The following is a 20,190-nucleotide window of genomic DNA, read 5'->3' on the forward strand; positions in this document are numbered from 1 at the left end:
TGAGCTGGTGGCTACACGGCCCCTGTCCTCACGTTACTGTCACAGCTGGGCCTCTGGTTTCTAAGCTCGCGGGAGCCGTCCTGGTGTCGTCCTCGTCGGGGATTATTATCCATTCTTCAGCTCGGCCTGGGGGAGCTGGGAGCAGGAATGGGGGACACAGGCCATGTCTCCTGTGTCCCTGGCACTCGGGCTCCCCTGGAGACTGGCCTCCACACCCCCAGCACATCCCCTGGAAGCCCCTAGGTTCTCCCGGCTGCCTCAGTCAGGCACGTCCTGGAGGTCAGCACAGTGGGGCCTTCCATGGTCTCTGCAGTTGGAGCTTTGCGGGCATCTGGTGGCTTCCAGCATAGTGACACAGGTGACTAGTGGCAGCAGAGGCTTGTACGGCTCCCTCCCAGAAAATGACCGCTGGCCCCACTTCAACCATCTCAGGAAGTGGGCACAGGCTCAGCTGCGTCTGCCAGGACCACGGGCTCACGTGGAGGGCCGGAAGCGGAGGCCGAGCCAGCCTTGTCTGTCTCGGCCTTCGAGGCCCCGAGCCACCAGTCCCGAGCCGCTCTCAGCTCATTGCCCCTAAATGATTTTTGGTGAGGGACCAGTGCAGTCATGGGCGAGAGGCCGGTGGTGACCGAACGGGCACCACAGCACAGAGCCTTCTGAGTGGTGCCTCGATGCCCATGGCTCAGGTGGGATGCCGCAGCTTCAGCAGCGGGAGGGGCCTGGGGCTGCCAGCTCAGGATGGCTCCTGCCCTTCACTTCACCCAGCGCGCCAAGTGCATACTCTCAGTTACTGCAAAGAACCGCCATAAACAGCACCAACACAGCTGTGTGTCAGCATCGTGACTGGGTCAGAGCGGGACCCCTCGGCCCTGTCTTTACCTTGGAGAGTCCCGAAGGCACTGGCCCAGCGTCCTCCCAAGAAGCCTGCCCCCCAGGTGGTTGGGACCAGGAGGCCCTTGGTGCCCCCATCTCGTCTCCTGTGTAAGTAACCTCCTCCAGGGGGCTGCATCAGTTACCTGGGGCTTTGTATTAAAGCAGCAGCCATCTTGTCTCCTGCTGGTGGGCCTGCTGGGCTGGACCCACTCGGGTGGCTAAAGAAACGGCCTCACTCCTTGTGGCCTTCCGTCCCAGGGAGGCCCCATCGCGTGTTCACGTGCAGGCTCAGATGTGTCACAAGAGGGCTTGCCGACCACCAGGGGCTTGGACCTCACATGTGCCACACCAGCCTAGAGACAGAGTGAGGACTTCACAGGGAGGTTTCTGGGGACAGTGGCTGTGATGTGACCCTGTGCCCCCACTTCAGCAGTGTGCTGGCTGCACACGTGAGCAGGCCCTCGCCCGCTGTGCTGCTCGTGCCGGGTGGAGACCTCAGCCTCAGCTCTTGTCGGTCCTGAAATGGGACAGCTGTGTTGGATGCTAGCCCTCGGGCGGGAGCAGAGCAGGCGAGAGTGGTGTCGGCAGGTTCTGCCTCTGGCTCACTCTTCAGTTTGAAGGTAAAATGGAAAGAAGAAGGTGGGCTGAGAGGGGCAGAATTGCTTTGCCATAGGCTGTGCTCGCAGGGCATGTGACATCCTCTCGGCCTGATTCTTTCTGCAGGGCTGGCCTAGTTCAGGGACACTCCCCTCATCCAAGACCTCGAGCTGGCAGACGCAATGCCACTTGCTCCCACCAAGCTGAGGAGCATTGGGGCAGCCCTGAGACTCAGCCAGTGGCTGTGCTCGGCCGTTCCGAGCCTGCCCGAGGGTGGGCTCCACGCCAGCGGTCACTTCTCCTCCTCCTACCATCTCAGCAAGGCCTGTAGCCTCCTGGGCCTTCATTTCCTCATCTTTACAGCAGGGCTAGGATTCTGGGACCTTAGGCATCACGCAGGACAGGGCAGTGAGCAAAGGCGAACTCCCCCCGGGGAGCCCAGTGAGCCTGTGGCTCCCGTACCCCACAAAGGACGTCTGTCCACTGAGAAGCCTCAGAAACCGCCTCCTTCCATCTGTCGCTTCTTTACCAAGTGCCCATGTGTCTCGGCCACTGCTCAGGGCTAAAGAGGGACCAGGATGTCACTGCCCGTGTCCCCATGGGGTTAGTCTCTAGCGTGAGGAACTCATGGCCTCAGTGGGGAGATGGACGTGTATGCAGTTACCAGTGTAGGGTAGGGAGGGCTCTGAGAGGACGCAGGGACCAGCCAGCTCAGGGGTGGTGGTGGTGGGCAACCGGCTGGAGGTCAGTGGCAGCCCCCTGGGTGTAGGAGACAGTGGGAGCAGGACCCCAGAAGCCCGGAAGCCTGGTGGCGTGTGGTGCGCCTGCTGGTCCATGGCGGTTGGTAGGCCACCGGGCCAGCAGAGGGACAGGACCAGACCTTGGGGGATACCGAGAGCATTTGAAATTCATCACGAGAGTTGTGCACAGTTATCAGTGTCTGAGTCTGGGACGTGAGGCTGATGACGTCTCCCTGAAGTGGCAGCGCCGTGACAGTGGAGACTGTGCCCATTCACCTGTTTTCAGTGCTCGGCAACATGCCTGGCGCACGGGCTGCTTGTTCGTAGGTGGGTGTGGGTGACTGCCACGTGCTGCCCCTGGCTTTTGGTCACAGCAGCGTGCCTGGAAGTTCAGCTGTTGCCCCGGGCCGGTCCAGCCCTCCACCTTAGGGATAGTGCCACCTGGAGCAAAGGGCTGGCACCACCTGAGCACACAGGCATGGCCCTCCTCCCAGAGGAGCCAGGAGTGACCCCTGAGCTCCGGCCTGGGCAGTCCTGGTGGGAGGTATTGGGCTACTTCTGACCTGGCTGCCCAGGGCCTAGTGCTCAATACTGGATGGAAGGAAGAAATGGAGGGGAGAGGGAGGTCAGAAGGATGGATGGATGCAAGGGAGGGAAGGAAGAAAGGGTGGCTAGGAAAGGTCCGAAGGAAGGGAGGGAGGGAGGAAGGGTGGCTAGGAGGATGGGTAGGTGAACTGATGGAAGGATGGAAGGAACCCAAGGGTGACAGTCAGTCAGTGAGCCAGTGTGTAGGTGAGTGAGGGAGAGAGAAACTGAAGGTGAGGGAGGGAGTGGTTCAGTGTGGGGGAGACACGGGGCGGTCGCAGTGCCCTGTCATCTCCAGAGGGCGTCGCGTGAGAAGCACACGTGACACAGAAACGGAAACCTCAGTGCAGACTTGGCAGCCCCTGGAGTGTTTCAGTCGACGTCACCCCGTCGTGCTCAGCTGTCTGAGGAGTGGTCGCCCTCATTTGCCAGGGGAGGCGCCCAAAGCCATGCTCTGCAGTTCAGTCGGCAGCAGAACTCAGTGCGGCCGTGGCCCAGGCCCTCCGGTCTGTGTGGGCGAGAACCAGGACAGAGCTTATCCCACTCCAGCCGTAGTGCTGTCTGCCCACTGAGCAAACCTCTGTACACACAGGGCCCCTGCGGCACCATTTGGGGTGGGTGTGGCCCTGCTCCCCTGTGGCTAGAGCCAGAGACTTGGGGACCGGGAGCTGATGCAGCTTCATCCCCAAACGGTGGAAGCAACTTGTGTTGTCACCAAGTCAGCGGATGGACCTCAGTGCCCGGTCCACTCATTGTGACACCTAGAGCTTTCACAGGCCCGTCATTTCTCCCAGTCCATCAAGTCTGTGAGAACTGTTTTCTCTCCCACTCTGTGCGGTTGGTTTGGTTGAGCCCTGCTGATCCTCAGTTTGATCCTTACCTCCTCTGACACACTGACGCGTTCTCTGTGCCTGCAGCTCCCGTCAAGGGGAAAAGCTCACCCACAACAGAGCCAGTCACTAGAAACCGCGGTCTTGGGTGGCAGCCAGGCGCCGTCTCTCCTGAGTCTGGTGAGACTGAGCGGCCTCCACATCTGCTGCTGTGCCCAGCGCCCTGTGGGACCCCTCCCAGGTGTGGGCAGTGGAGTCTTGGGGATCGAGGAGAAAGGGGTGGCCAGCTCGGACCCACAGCTCAGACCCCAGACCACACCTGCTTCGTGTCCTGAGGGAAAGAGGGAGCCTTCACTCTCTGACTTGGGAAGTGAGGGGTGGATCCAGGCCAGGCCCAGCCTGCCAACCTCTGCTTTTTACATTTTTAAGGGGTGAGAAACTGCATTTGGACACTTGGGGGTGATAAGAAACCCAGTTTGTGTTCCACGGTGCACAGCACACTCATTCTCCGGTAGCCCCCAGGTGGCTCTTCTCAGGACGGAGACAGCATGACGTGAAGCCTGCGCCCCTCTGACAGTGTTTGTTCTCCTCTCCCTGTGGTGGACGCCTCCACTGTGCCCTTCAGCAAGGGGCCGCCAGGGTTCACACTTTCCCTGCGAAGTGGTGTCAGGAAGCAGTTTTACCTGGGGGGGGTCTTGCTGCCCCTTCCCACCTCCCCTCCTTCCTCCATTTTTGAGGTACATTCTGAGGGTTTGGGGCTCAGGCTGGCTGAGGGCGGAGCAGTGGCTGCACATCTGCAGCAACTTGCAGGGGCACTCCCCACAGCAGCCTGAGCTCCCTGCTCTTTCCCCAGAGGAGTTTTGTGATCTGAATAAAGATGCCATTTCCCGTTCTCCCTGAAGAGGGAGGAGAAATGTGTGTGCAGAAGGCACAGGCTGTGGGAGACTGGATTGTCAGAGGAGAAGGGGTCCCTCGGTGTCAGAGCTAGAGGGGGCAGGTGCTTGTCTGCTCGGCTGTCTCAGGGTCCCTCGTTTGCAGAGGCGGACAGGGTCCCAGGGCCACCAGCTCTGGGGACGCCGTCTCTCGGAGCACTTGGCCAAGGGAGACCCCAGGCCTGTACGCATGTGTGTGCACCGCCAATCTTGTGAGCCCACGACCACCTGTTGGGGCGGTGCTTCCTCAGCATGGCACTTCTCTGTGGCAGGCTCCCTCCCTTACCCTGAGGTGGCCCCTGGCTTGTCAGGGAGGCCCAGGGAGCTGGTGGCCAGAACAGCTCCTGCTGTGACCTCCTCAGGGCCTCAGAGCCCTGTAGACCCTCCTCCTGGCCGAGGACTGCAGGGCTCAGAGCGTAAGGGCAGCAGCCTCCCCGTCCCCTCCCACATGGGGTCTCGCGACACCTGTGCCCTCGGGAGGGAGGGGAGCTTCCTCTTAAGGCAGCGAAGCTGCTCTGTGTGCCATTGTGATGGAGGATGCATGACACTGCGTTTGTCACGGACGGTAGAACTCAACGGCACGAAGAGTGAGCCTGCAAGGATGTAGAATTTTAGAAATCGCCCAGGAGGATGGAATCCAGAATGTGACCAAAGGTCTCGCGTAGGTGATGGGAAACAGCCTCACTGCAGGGGGACTGTCAGGTGCTGGGAAATGGGGGGGTTTGTAAACTAACGGCAGAAAGAACTGCACGCTGCCCTGTGCTCGTCGACTGGTTCCACAGAGATGGGTCAACATCCTCAGGCTGCTGTCGCGTGTCCCAATGGAACAGCCAGGCCCATGCACAGTGGGTGGGGGGAGCCAGGCTGTCACTGCTGGAGGCGGTTAGAGTCCCCGTGTACTGCAGGCTCCGGTGTGGACCGGGTGCTACCTACAGAAATGTCCATAGATAAGCGGATTGACACAAGGCAGCACACACGTCGCGTGCACACACTCTTCCTGGCTCTGCCTGCTGAGAGGCCCAGGAAGCAGCAAGCACACCAGCGCCCAGATCCTGGGTTCTGGCTCCATCTCCAGGCAGTGGAGCCCCAGCCCCGTGTGGACATCGCTGGCTCTGGGACGGAGCAGGAAACACACAGGCTGAGCCTAGAACACTTTCTAGTTCCAGAAAGGAAGGAAGTGCCCGAAAATGTACCACCTGGATGGGGCATGTCAGGGGGACCCAGGAGCCAACAGAGCTCCAGTGGCCAAAGCAGTAAGATGGGGAGCATCAAATAAATGTCCAGTCACCACTAGTACCAGTAAGGGATTGAATAAGTACGTGGGGAGAAGAGACAAATCTCAGGTGTGGCTGCACGGTGACTTCCGGCGCAGTGTAGGCAGGGCAGGAGAGCCCCTTCCCGTGGGCAGACCTGCACCACACGCAGCCAGGGACCAAGGTCGGAGCTGCACCTGAGGGGTGATGTGTGATGGGCACTGCACCTCTGGGCTCTCCTCCCCAAGCCCACACCCCCAGGCAGTCAGGAGGAGGACATGGTCCCAGCGGAGGACGCTCTGCAACACCCCCGGGCAACACTCCTGACAGTCAGGTCATCCGAAATGAGGACGGTCTGAGAAACTGTCACAGCCCAGAGGGGCGGAAGGAGATGTGATGACCAAAAGTCACGTGGGTCCCAGAACAGGAAAAGGGCGTGGGGAGAACTGGGAAATGTGAAGAAATGCATCAGTATTGGTGTGCGAATGGCACCGAGGCGGCACGGCGCTGCAGAGTGTAATAGGGGCTGCGTGGGGCACCTGGGACCTCGGCAGCGTTCTCGCTGATTCTGTCACCTGTTTGTTTTGGCTGTACGGGCCCTGCTCCGAAGGGTGAGCAGCCGGCCCAGGTGGCGGCCCAGGCTGGCTGGCGCCCCGAGTCACTGCAGTATTTGCCGACAGCATGTTGAAAAGCGTCACACTTTGTAAAAGATGTCGCCTCCGTCTCTTTGTACATTGGGTGGTTAAGACTGAGAGGAGGGGCTCGTGTGTGCTGAGCGTCTGCGATGTTCCAAAGGTGCGTCGGGCAGGTTCTCTGCTTCCTCCCCCATTGCTTCCTTACACCCTCTGGAGGTAAGTGGTGGCAGCGTGCCCTCAGTGAGGGGCACAGATGGCCAGAGCGGTGACGTGCCTGGCCGAGCTATGCACATGGAGGAGGAGGGCCGAGAGCTGGGCCCCGGCCGCCATGTTTGCCACACCCGACCCTGACTGTCACCCTCAGATGACAGGTGTTGGGCGCCGCAGACCTGAGCGTCTGTGTCCTGTCTTGGCCGCAAAAGCCGTGGCTGTGCTGACGTCTGCCCTTTGGTCCCGCAGGGTGACTACGACCAGAGCAAAACCAAAGTCCTGCACCTGGCTGTGAACCCAGCCAGCGAGGCGCGGCAGGGCCTCCGCCAGGACCAGGCCCGGCTGCAGGAGGAGTGCGCGCGGCTGCGGACCCTGCTGGGCGCCCTGGAGAGAGGCGGCCCCGTCCCGGCCGGCCTGGAGGCCTCGTGCCTGCCGTCGTCCAAGGAGGTGGCAGGTAGGCCCTCCCTGTCCTTGACAGCCAGTGGGGTGGCTTGAGCGTCCGTCCATCCGTCCTGTGCAGGCAGCCAGGCCAAGGGAGGGCCAGGACCGAGCATCGCAGGGGCTGTGCAGAGAGTGACAGAGAGTAGCTCCGGCGGCAGTGGGCAAATAAGTGGCTGAAATCTTTTCAGACGCCAAGAACAAGTTAATACCATTTATCAGTTTACATGGGCCCATTCATCACAAGCAAATCCAATGCTCCATGGAAATAGGGCCGTCTTTCGCTGGTCTAAGTGCATTTCGCAGGACCCAGGGGCCCTCTGCAGAGGCCACGGGAAGCCGCTTTCTAATCCGCGCTCACCCCGCACGGCGCTCTGTAAATCAGGGAAGCGACCTGTGGCCACAGGGCTCGTCATCTCCAGTAAAGTAACTGCTGGTGTCTGTCACTCCAGGCCTCAGAGTGTTACAGTCGCCGAGTCCTGTCCTCAGAACGTGCGCTCGGCAAGTGCAGAGAAAAGGTCCATTGATGCAAAGGAGGGGACCCTTTGGGGGCCCAGTTTTGCCGGGGTCACCGGACACAGTGAACCCTGTGGGGAAGCCGGATGGCCAGAGGGGCACCTGCAGCCTCTCTGCTCTGGGAGGAGCTCCCCGCCCGGGCCTTCCAGGAGCACAGCACGCACGCCCCTCGGCTTGTGTCTGCTGAGGGCTCTCCCTGCCTGCCCTCGGTGATGTTTACAGGACGTCTGCACTGGGGCGAGGCTGCCGCTTTCGGACATTTGCCTCTTGCCTTTCTGAGTGGTTCCTCCTCCTGTGAAGCCCATTCCTGCTTCCTTTCATGTGTCTGCCATCCCGGTGCAGGCAGGACACTTAGCGTGAGCATCTGGGGTGGAAAGGGCGTGTCCCGTCATCTTACCCGTGACATGCCCCATCTGGAACCACTCGCTCTCGGCATCGCTCCTTTGTCTGGGGTCTTGGATACGGTCCCCTCTCCCTCCTGCCTGCTCTGTCAGCCATCCATGGAAACTGCCTTTTGCACAGGCAGCGGTCGTAGCCCCTGAGACCTGGGGGCTGGTCCCGGCTCTGGCATCAGACTTTGAGTTCCCAGTTGTGCACCTCTTCACATCGTCACCCTCTCGAAGCTGCAGAGTCTCTACTATAAAACCGAGACTGACGAGCCTATAGGAGATGGGCCTCAAAGCCCCGACACAAGCCTGGTGCATAGTAGACCCCATTCTTCCTCTTAGTCTTGTCACCTGTTCCCACGACTGTCATTAGTGTGTGATGGTCCCCAGCACCCTCGGCCCAGTGTCTTCTGTGGGACCGGGGGCCCGTGCACCCTCGTGGGACCAGCTGTGCCCAGCAGTATGGAATTCAGTGGGACCCTGCGGCGTCCGCCGCTGTGTGCCTTGGACACTGGGTAAGGCTGTGTGCGCGCCGGGGGCTACGTCTCCATCATCACCACCGAGGTCTTGGACGGGGAGTGCAGGGCGTGTGTGTGCAAAGGGCTCGCCGTCGTGTTCATGCACATGGTACACTCTGTCACACGTGCACGTGCACACGTCACACACACTCATGCCTCACGTCAGCCTCTCCCGTCCTGTTTTCAGAAGTGGGCTTTGGACCTCTGTGCGGGACTTAAATCCAGTCCCATTTTCTGTAGCTATGGAACTCTCTCTGTTCTGATGATTGTTTCCTGGTGGAGCAGAGAAAACTGCTGACGCCAGGTGACGCCCGCCAGAGCGCGGGCCTCCAGCACGCCACCCTGGGAGCTGCTCTGCCTCCCGACCATGCAGCTGGCCCGCGTACTTCCAGTCTGTCCACCTGCAGCGCCGGCCCCTGGAGGCCGCTGGGCAGCAGCCAGGGGAGAAGATTCTGGAGTCCTGGCACACAGAGCACACAGGCTTTCCAGAGCACCCATCCCCCACTGTCTCCCATGAAAGCCTCCTGTGAGCTCACTCAGCCAGCAGGGCATCGTGCTGTGGTTTCCAAGGTCCAAATTCTTGCCTCCTCCCGGGCTCCCTCCAGCCCCACGTTCTTGAAACATCCATGAGCTGAGCTGGCAAGCGGGAGCGCTTTCCGGTGGTGTGTCCTCGGTGAAAGGGCTCACACGGGTCCCTGCCCTCATCTGATACGGTCAGTCATCCCTCATGGCTGTTGGCTCTCCGTGGCCAGCGCTAAGCAGGAGGACATGCTCGGTGTCTGGGGAGGGTGCTGTGACCGGACCCAAGGCCTAGTGGGCGGGGCTTAGAGGAGGTGCTTCTGCGTCACACTGGGGGAGGGCATGGGTTGGCTCTCTGGAGAGACCTTGGAGCATCAGTCAGGCCCCAGGTCACCTAGAGCAGGGCTCAGGAAGGGGGCAGCCCTGGCCCAGCCTGTGTGGTTCAGGTGTGGATGGAGAGGAGGCCCGCGGGCCTGGGCACCCAGGCACAGACAGCTGACGACGTGGGCATCTGCTCTATCCCCCTCCTTGAGGCCCCCCTAAAACCAGAGTAAGGGGATTGGGGTTTTGTTCTGTAAGAGTTTAACTGACGAGAGAGGATCCAGCAGCAGTTCTTTGGAATCTGGGATCCAGCGGTGGGAAGCTGAATGGTGAGCAAACCCAGGAACACAGGGCTGTGAGGGTGGGAGAGCCGAGCACCACTCCCAGTTACGCCACAGAACTCCCCAGAGTCCCGGATTGGCAGCAGTGGCCCTGGGGGAGGGGTACTGGCTGAGACAGGAGAGGTATGGCTGCTCCCTGGAGAGCGTCATTGAGAGGCGGTCAGATCCCCACGTCTCCCGTCCAGCTGCATGCAATGGGCAGTTGCCTCTCCCCCAGCAAAAATGAAAAGTGGAAGACAGAGCAGTGTTTTCTTCTCCTGGAGCAGTGATTCCAGAGTGGTCCCTGCTGGCGGCAGCCTCCAGGAACGTGCAGAAATGCAGGGTTTTGGGCTCCCGCTCAGTCATGCTGGGTGAGAAATCTTGGGGGTGGGCCAGCCATTTGTGGTGACAGGCACCACCTCACGTTTGTGAACCGCTGCTCTGGAGGGAGCTGCAGAGGACCCCTGCCCAGTGCACAGTTCAGCACTGACAACTTGGGAGCCAGAGTGGACAGGTACAAATGGATCCGACACCCACCCAGCCCCTCAGCCCACACCTGCTCCGTTCACCCCCCAGGGCAGGCTCCTCTCGGGGCCGCTGACCAGCCTGGCAAGACCAAAGGCACTGGTGTTGGGGACCCCAGAAGACAGTGTGGCCTGTCACTGCACAGGGGGACCCGCTTGGAGGGCCCTGAGAGCTCACTCCTGATTATTAGTGGGTAACCAAGGACTGCCAGACGCTGAGAAACAGAGCAAGATGAACGAGGAGGGAAAAACGTCACTCGGCAGGAACACACCCTCAGAGGCAAGTAAACCTCCGGCGAGTTGTACCAGGGGACCCTTGGAGGTGAGGAAGGACGTTGCGGCAATGAAACAAGAGCAAGAACGAGACGGTTTAAAATGCTTTCAAACAGAAAAAAAATGTACTTTGTAAGTTACAAATATCAAGAGTTAAATGAAAACCTAAGTAGAAGATTTATAGAATAAAATAGGGAATGTTTATCTGAGAAGTAGAACAAAAAGACAGTGAGATGGAAGACAGGAGAAAAAAGGTGAAGAAACTTCGAGAAACAGCCCGTGAGATCCAAAACCCAAGCAGTCAGAGCCTCAAAGGGGAGCGTTTCCCGGAGGGAAGGGAGGTGACTCTGCCTGTCATGTGGGCACTCAGAGGCCATCCCCACCAGGTTCACGTGGGGACAAGGGGGAGACCCTGAGGACTTAAGGGAGGAAACGCAGGTGACTTGTCGAGAGATCAGGAGTTGGGATGGCCTCGTTCTTCTCCACAGAGGCCCTGGAAGCTGGGAGGCCCAGATCTGTGCCATGGGGGACCCGACTGCCGCCCCAACCCCCATGAGTCTGAGGACAGCTTCTCATGTTCAAGGTGTGAGAAGGTTGAGCTCCCCGCCCCCATTCTCAGGAGGCTGGGAGAGGATGCGCTTCCGGTAAAATGAGGGAAGAAACCTGGAAAGAAGACGTGAAATGCAGAGCGTCTGAGCACCAGCCCAGGGCAGTAACCTTGGCAGCAGCCAGTGCAGACTGGTTCTGGCCAGAGGTTCTGGGACTTCGTCAGAACAGAACGGAATGCTTACAGTGTCTGGAGAGGCGATGTGGGCCGGAGCTTTCCATGCCTTTCTGCCCCGTGTGGCCGCCGCACAAGGCTTGTGGAGGCCCGGCGGGTGCCAGGCCATCCAGGCGCTGGGCTGGCAGGGACACGGGCCCGCATGGCCTCAGAGGCTGGAGCCTTGGGGGAGGCACCTGGGCCCCAGGGAGCCTGAGTGGGGCACGGCCGTAGGGTGGAGGGTGCCTGAGCTAGACCCAGCTGCAGGTGTCTGACCCGGAAGTGTGAGTGGTTCCGTCCTTGGGGCACAGGGGACCAGCCATGGCCGTGGTAGGTGGGGTGGGACGTTTCTTGGGCCAGGTCAGTCAGGATCTTCAGGTTGAGGACATGCCCCCATGTGGACCACCGGCCACCTTCACAGAACCTGCACCCTCCTTCTCGCAGGCTCGCGGGCTGCTTCTGTCTGGGGCAGGGGGGCAGCCAAGGCATAGAGATAAAGACCCCTGCCTGAGGCCGGGCATGTGACCCCGGGCCAGGCACTGCTGTTGCCGCCACGGGCACTACAGGCCACTCCTCCCTGCGCAGCAGCCGTGTCCCCAGAGGGAGCCTGTTAGGACAGCCAGACGCCGTGCTGATGGCCCTTGTGCTCAGGTAGACAGATGGCGCTGCCACTGTGAGCAGTCCGCTGGTGTAGACCCAGCACAGTGACAAGATGCGGCCTCTGTGGTGGCTGTGTTTGTTTATTCCGCCTGGTGGCTCTGAGTTGTCAGCAGCCATGACTCAGCACACCTCCGCTCCCCTGGGCCTCCGCTTCTGTCTCCAGCAGCAGGGGGACCAGGCTCCTGGGCTGTGACCTGTGACCTCCCCTAGGTGCTGAAGCCTTGGCACTGGTCAGCCCCTGACTAGATTCTCTGGCGCCCAAAGACACGCCCTGGCAAGTAGGGCTCCAGGGCCTTATACCACCAGCAAGTGTCCCGCCCCCAAGACGCTGGACCTCAAAGGCCAACAGGTCCCAGCAGCACCCAGGCCTGTGGTTGTGAGGACAGGTGTTGCTGGGAGCAGCGGGCTTGTTGTGACCTGGGCCCCAGGCCAAGGCGCAGAGATGCTGCGCGAACAGACACGGTGGCCCTGCCCCTGGCTTAGCAGACCATGGAAACCGTGGCCAATCCTTGACGGGGACACGAAGGGTCCAGTGGTGCAGATGGGGCCGGTCTGCGGTGCACAGTGACTGGCCTTGGAGCTGGCCTTCAGGCGGGCAGGCACGCGGGGGCCCCACACGGAGCTGGTGGCAGAGGCTGCCCCCCTCCCACCTCCTGTTGGCTAAACAGGAGGAGAGCGTGTCCCGCTCCCTGCCAGCATGCTGGGGCCGCTCTGGGCACCCTGGTTGGGGTGAGGGGCGGCCACCTCCCGCCGCTATCTACTCTGAAGGTGGTTAGGCAGGAAAAGCTTTTCCTGAGGTTTTTCTGCTGGATCTTTGTCAAAAGAATTGCTAAATCATCCATATCCATGGCACGGCCCCTGGGTTGGCAGGAACCTAAAACCTCAGCCCTCACCCCCACCCCCTTGGCTCCTCGCATGGCTTCCCTGCCTTCTCCAGGCTGGGCCAGACAGATTATTAATTACGGTTTAATTAGGTGATGCATTAATATTAAAATAACCTAATCTTATCACAGCGACACTTGGAGGGTGATCCGATTTGTCACTGCCTGACTGTGGGCACCGCTGATCCTGGGGTGTCTCGGGAGCAGGAGGGAAGCTGTTGGGGCACGGGGAGTCCATCTGCTCTACCCTGAGAGGAGGACTCCCGGGAGGGCCTGGACGGGCTGCTTCCCTGGGTGGCAAGTGCTCCAGGACAGCATGGCTGGGAGGGAGCCTGCTGGGAGGGGACCCGGCGCCCCTCGCTGGAGCCGGCGGCCCTCCTGGGGTGGGCACTCACTCAGGACGAAGGAAGGTTCCAGCCACGGGTCACACCTGAGGACTCAGGCTCCATGTGATTTGTGCCTCACATTCGGTGACACGGCCAGGCCTTACTGTGGCCCTGTGGTCTGGCTGTGCCATCACAGTTAGATGGGGCGGTGCTCAGCTTTGGGGGCAGGTAAGAAGCCCCGCTTCTTGCCCAGCTCCTGCCCCTCAGCTATAGGGGGGATCTCAGAGCTGAAGGGCATGAGACTGCCGGAAGGGGACAAGGAAGGACCCACTGCTGGGTGTCCTCCAGCTGTCCCTGCTCCATGAGTTGTCCCCTTTTCCAGTACGGCACTGAGGGCAGCTGGGGGCTGTGTCCCAGCCTGGGTCTTTCCTTACCTTCCTCCCCTCTTCCATAGAACAGTGTGGTCTAAGCCACCTCCCAGCCTCGCAGCAGGAGGGGAGGGAGAGCTGGGTGGGCGCTGGGGCCTTTGCAGCAGCTGCTTGGTAGGTGGTGTGGCCGGCTTGGCTCGCAGAGCTGGGCAGGTGCACGGCCAGCCCCTCCGGAGAGCCCGCTCCTCACAGAACAGCTGTGATTGGGCACCAGTGCCCTTGATCCCTGTCGCGCTCTTGCATTCCCAGCAGCCAAGAGAAGCTTTGTGCAGAGGCCCGTTCTGGGAAGGAGGTGTTCTCTGTGCTTGTGCGACAGGGGGCTCTGTGCTTTCACAGGACAGCTGCCCCTGGCCGAGCCGTGGAGCCAAGGGGCCGGGGTGAAGCGGGAGAGAGGTCTAGACCCCAAACGCAGGTGGCCTGGGCACCAGCATCTTCCCTGAAGGGAAGAGAAAGGAGAACAATTTTTGGAAGATCCAAACGGCGGCAGCCAAAGTACACAAAGACCAAATGGGTCCCTCCCAGGCAGGGCCGAGGGCCAGCCAGCACCCAGGTGGCACACACTTGGGCGACTGAAGACTCTGCAGAGGCTTCCAAACCAAGCCTGCAGTCGACCCCAAGCCCACGGGAGGGGGGTCAGACACCCAGATACACTAGTATCAAATGCCGAACAAAACAGCGGAGACAGAAGGGCCGGCACCGGCTCCTGTGTGGGGCCAGTGCCCGGGAGTGGGACCGCCACGTCCGTGGTCAGTGTGCACTTAGATGTGCGAGAAACAGCCACGTGTGAAGTCCCGTGGCTGCACACCCGCTCCAGCACTGGTGTCACAGTGTGTGTGTGGTGGGCTTCCATCACTTGTTACGTCACGTCGCCCTGGCGTCTGAGTGTTGACCATCTTCTTTTGCGTGTTGGCCATCCCTGCATCCTCTAGGCTGGAGTCCGTTCAAGTTTTGGCCCATTTCTTGATTAGACATGTTCTTTGTTCTGAGTTGGGGGAGTTTCCTCTTCCGAGTGTCTTTCTCAGAGCAAACCTTTTTAGTTTTGGTACAACTCTGATGACCAGTTTTTCTTTTACAGGAGTCAGAGCTGAGGCTCTGCCTGACCCAAGGTCAACATACTTTTTTCCTATATTTTCTACTAAAAGTTTTTTAGTTTGACATTTAAATCTGTGATCCATTTTGACTTAATTTTTTTAATATGATATGAGATTTAGATTGAGGTACTCTTTGTTTTTTGGGTTTTTATATGGATGTCCAATTAATTGTTCCACCATCATTTGTTAAAAAGACTATTTTGCTTCCATCAATTCCCTTTCATTCTTTGTCAAATCAATTGACTAATGTGTGTCTGTTTCTACACCCTCTCTTCTGTTCCGTTGATCTAATTGTGTCCCTTCGCTAATACCACACTGTCTGGATACTGTAACTTGATAGTAAGTCTTAAAATCAATAGCATAATTCTCCCAACTTTATGCTTCCTTTTCAAAATCATTTTGGTAATTTTAGTTCTATTGCCTTTCGTATAAATTTTAGAATCAGCCTGTCTGTAGCTACAAAATCCCTGCCGAGGCCTTTATGGCAATCTCATTACATCTATAGATCAGTCTGGGGAGAATCCGTATCTTTAATGTGATGAGTTTTTCCAGTCCAAAACACGGTACGTCTCTCCATTGATTTAGGTTTTCTTTTAATTCTTTCATCAGCATTTTGTGATGTTTAGCACGCATGCTCACGTACACATATACTACTACATGTTTTGTTAAATGTATACTTAAGTGTTTGATTGTTCTTTTTATTTTTAGAGTTATTTTAAGTGTTTTGTTTTTTACTGTTTCCATTTGTTCTTTGCTTGTATATAGAAATATGACTGGTTTTTGTGTTGGTCTCATACCTGCAACCTTGCTGAACTCACTTACTAGTTCTGGGAGGGTTTTGTTGTTTTGGGGGGTATTTTATTCTTGGTAATCATGTCATCATCTGTGAATAGGGACTGCTCTATTCAGTCCCGTAAAACTGGATACCTTGTATGTCGTGTTCTTGCCTTTTTGTCCTGGCCGGGGCTGCAGGCCAGTGTTGGACAGGAATGGGGAGAGTGGCCTCTTCCTGCTCCTGATCTCGGGGAAGGCAGGCAGTCAAGTGCGCGTGTGCTGCCTGTGCGTTATTTGTCGCTCTTCCTTTAGCAAGTTGAGGAAGTTCCCTTCTATTCTTAGTTTGTTGAGAGTGTGTATCATATTGGACGTTGGGTTTTGTCAGATGCTTTTTCTGCACCAGTTGATATGATCATGTGGGTTTTCTTCCTTAGACTGTCAGTGTGGTGGATTATTTGTGAAATTTTTCAATATTGAACCAGACCCTGAGCTAGCTCCCTTAGTAAATGCTCGACGTGCACCTGATAAGAAGGTGTATTCTGTCTTTTATTAGGTGTTTTATAGACCATTTATATTTTATGTAATTGTTAATACATTTGGATTTAGGCCTATCATTTTATGACTAGTTTTGTTTGCCCTCTCTGCATTTAATTTCTGTTTCCCTTTTTCTACCTATTTTCAGATTATTTGAACTTTTTTTTAATATTGCATTTTGATTTATCTTATTTTTTATTATATCTCTTTAGATACTTTTTAAAGTGATTTCTCTAAGGACTCCAATATACATACATACGTACTTGACTTTTCACAGTGTACTTATAATTGATATTTTACCAGTTTAGGGTGATAAAGTGGTTCCTCACCACATCCCATCTGCTGTGAAAATCCCACTGCAAATGTTACAGTTATTGCTTTTAACTGTCACACATATGTTAAAGGACATATGAGAGAAAAATAGTTTATGGGTTTTGCCTAGACATTTAGAACCCCTGTCACTCTCCCTTTGTTCCTGAAGTTCCAGATTTCCCTCTGGTGTCATCTCCTTTCGTCAAAGAAGCTTCCTTTGGAGTTTCTTTCAAAGCCAGCTGCTGGTACCGGACTCTCGCAGTCGCCCTTCATCTGGTAGCTCTTAATTCTGTCCTCATTCCTGAAGGACGTCTCTGCTGCACGTGGAATTCTGGGTCAGTGGTTCTCTTCTTTCACCACTTTAAAAATCAACATCATTTCTCTAGCCCCGGCCTCCGTGGTTTCTGATGAGTAAGCCGTCCGTAGTCATTCAGGTGATCGTCCCGGTGTGAAAGACAGGTGGCCAGAAAATGGGACTTGTGAGTTAAAAGGGAAGGGATGAGAAAGACATACTGCACAACCACAGCGTCTGGTGGGTTTCAGTGTGTGTCCTTGCGATGCATGTGACAGTGACGGCTGTGCTCCAGTTTCAGAGGTAAAACACTGTTTCTAAGTAGCCTGTGACAAGCCAAGCACATACTTTGTGGGCACCACGTCTCAGATTGTCGGACGATTCTAACATTTCCGTCGTCCTAGCTTTGGTGCTTCTGGCTTTGTTTTTCCTAACAGTTTGTCTTTTCCTGGTTCTTTATCTGTTGGACTGTATTCGGGAGATTTTGAGGATCACGTCTTGAGATTCTAAGTCTTTCTGAAATTCAGTGGAGACTGTTAACCTCTGGTGGTTGGTTGGTTTCAGCCGGCTGCTGCCACCACCTCCCAAGGGCTGTGCTTCTCCGGGCAGCTCCGCGTCGAAGCCTCCTCTGTGCTGCTGGCACCCCCAGCGCAGGCGTCCTCGGTGCGTTGGGTCCCGGCAGGGTCTGGCACACAGCCAGGGCCTCGCATCCTTTGCTGTGCTATATAGAGTCAGACCCCCACACGCCCAGCTCAGAGATACAGTTAGGGGTGCATGCACCGCTGTGTGGGAGCATCCCCCAAACTCCCCCTCCCTGACCTCCAATCTTCGCCCGTTCCCTGAGGGCTCCCTTCACAGACCTCTAGCCAGAAACCTGGGTTCACTTGCCCTGCTCTCCACGCGCTTCCCACTGCTACATTAGTGTTCCAGGCTGACAACCCCTGGGGACAGAGCAGGAAGCCACAGGGAGTCACCCCACTCTCTTGGGGTCACAGCTCCACAAGACAGAAGGTTCCTCCCTTGGGATTCTGGGTACCTGTCCAGCTGCACCTGCAGCCCCCAGGACTGTCTGCATACGGGGATAGAAGAGGATGGAAGAAAGAAAAGCGGGGTTTCTCCTAGTTCTTTCTTGGGCCACAACACGAGGGCTTCTCTCCACACTCTCTGTCTGTGTCTGGGAGTCAGGCGCCTTTGCACCTGGGCCAGGTGACACCAGAGTCCGTCCAAACAGCAGCAGCAGCAGCAGAGCTCAGGAAACAGGCTGCAGCCCCACCTCAGCCAGTATGAGGCGGTCCTCTCAGTATTGCCACGACTGGTAAATACATGGACTCCATCGTCAAAAGCTTCCAAACAGGAACTCTTCTAGGCCTGGATGGTTTCACGGGTGAATTCTGCCAAACACACTCTTCAAGAAAATGGAGGAGGGAACTTTTCAACTCATTTTATGAAGCAAATATCAACCTAATTTCAACACCAGTGACAAGACAGAAAACGAAACCTATAGGGATTTATTTTTCTTTATTTATTCCAGGAATGCAAGCCTGGTTTGGCATTCAAATATCAGTTGATATAATCAACCATATCACCTTGATCAAATCAACTGATGGAGTAAAAGCATTTGACAAAATCCAGCACCTCAGAAACTCTCAGCAAACTAGGAAAAGAGGGGAACTTCCTCAAATTGACAAAGAGCATCTACAAAATCCCCAATCTGGCATCATGCTTGTGTGTGTGAGACCCCCCCCCAACTTTCCCCTGAGATGAGAAACGAGGCACAGACGTGCCCTCGCACCCCCCGATTAAGCACATCGGAGCCCCAGTCAGGGCGGCAGGAAAGAAAAGGCACACGGTTTGGAAAGGAAGCAGCAAGGTTTTCCTCCTCGCTGATAGCATGACTGCTTATATGGGGAATCCTAAGAAGTTCAAAAACAAACAGAAACTATAAGGAGAGTTCAGCTTTGATTTTGTGCACTGATCTTGTATCCTGCACCCTTGCTGAACTCCCTTCGTGTGACATGAGTGCACGTGTGTATGTGTATGGTATGTATGCATATTACCTATTACATACTAGCAACAGCCCTGTGGAAACTGAAATGGAAAGCATGATACCATTTCTATTCAATTCTACTTACTGCATAGTGTTTTTTAACTTAAATAAAAATGGTACCTCTTGTAACGTGCATTTCTCCAATTGCCAGTAAGGAAGAATCTTTTATTTCCTCTTTGCAGAATTGTCTCATCGTGACCAGTGCTCCTTTATCTCTTTTTAAATTCATTTTGTGTATAAGCTTAACTTTTAGTTTATCCTTATGATTATTTTGTACAGAAAGTTTTAACTTGAGGGGAGATCTCGTCTGTTAATTCTATTATTTTTAAGTGTAGAAAGTTCTTTAGTGATAAATAGTTCTAGTTTCTTCTGGGACCTTTTGGCATTTTTTAATATTTAAAGATTTAATCTACTTAGAACTTATTTTCGTATATGATATGAGGTCAAGATCCAAACTGAGCTTTTCCCAGTTCACGCAACAGCCCCCAGTGCCAGTTACCGTATATTATAATCCTTCCTTGCCCTGTAATTTATGTGTCCTTGTCTTCATTAAATTCTTACACATAATAGGACCTGTATTTATGTTTTCTGTTTTTCATTTCATTTATGTGTACCATATTTTTAGTAATTTTAACTTTCAAATGTTTTATATCTGGTGGAGCAGGCATTACTCTCTTTTTTCACTTATTTTCTTAGTTTATTATTCTAAATGAATTTTAGAATTACTTTGTCAAGTCCAAGAAAAAACCATTGAGATTTTGGTTTTTTATTGAAATTGCATAGAAATATAAATTGCTTTGGTAGGTGAATTTTCAGCTTCACTGCATCTGTGTGTCTGGGGAGGGGAGTGTGGGTCTGTGGGAGGACAAGGGGTCCCAGGCATACGCTGGTGTGGCAGGACCCCCTTCTCCGGACCACGGAGCCAGTCTGCCGGCACTGGATCCAGGTGGTGTGGGCCTCCAGGCCTCCGTCTGCCACAGTCTGGGGTCCAGTCACCTCCCTTTGCCAGGTGCTGGTGCCACTGGCTGCCAGGGCCTGGTCCCAGCCTGTGCACCCTCTGGCCTCTGCATTACTCACAGGGTGCAGGGAAAGCGTCCCCCCAGCCTGCTTTTCCCAGGTTCTGGGTGATGATGGCCTGCCCAGCGCAGCCCCGCCAAGTCCGGGTCTGCTGTAGGGCGGCCCATCCGTGCCCCACACCTGAGCACGCGCGGCCTCCATTCTGCCCTCCCCCAGTGTCACAGTCCAACGGGCTCTGCGGCCTCTCCAATTGGAGGCCACGCCCGAGAAGGGCACATCGCCCTGGGCGGACAGACGGACGGACGGTGAGAGGCGGCTCCCAGCCTCTGGGCCACTTTGAAACTTCAGCTCCCTCCCCAGGCCTGTCTTCATGAATTTCTTTGTTTGTTTACCTTGGTTTTTGGCCTCTCCGCTGCAGGACAGGGGTGGTGCTTGCTCAGCCTAGGAGCCTGGGGCTGTGACCCTGGGCTCAGGCAGTGCACGCTCCTGGGGTTCCTGTTCCGTGGGTGCCGCAGCCCTGACATGAGGCTGAGCACACAGTCCCCAGGCTGTGGGCTGTGTGCTCAGGAATGGGGATGCTAGCAGCTGCTGCCGTCGT

General features: G+C 56.2%; 1 protein-coding gene across 7 annotated transcripts in view; it reads left to right on the forward strand.

The window, feature by feature from the left end:
• Nucleotides 1-20,190, forward strand: part of MAD1L1 (mitotic arrest deficient 1 like 1) — a 279,782-nt gene that overhangs the window by 214,104 nt on the left and 45,488 nt on the right. For all 7 annotated transcript variants that reach the window (XM_074314014.1, XM_074314009.1, XM_074314013.1 and 4 more), the window contains one exon: nucleotides 6,905-7,109. In XM_074314014.1, the coding sequence (XP_074170115.1) occupies nucleotides 6,905-7,109 (205 nt within the window). The remainder of the gene's footprint in view (nucleotides 1-6,904; nucleotides 7,110-20,190) is intronic.

This window comes from Rhinolophus sinicus, linkage group LG10, assembly GCF_036562045.2.
Source record: "Rhinolophus sinicus isolate RSC01 linkage group LG10, ASM3656204v1, whole genome shotgun sequence".
NCBI classification, from domain to species: domain Eukaryota; kingdom Metazoa; phylum Chordata; class Mammalia; order Chiroptera; family Rhinolophidae; genus Rhinolophus; species Rhinolophus sinicus.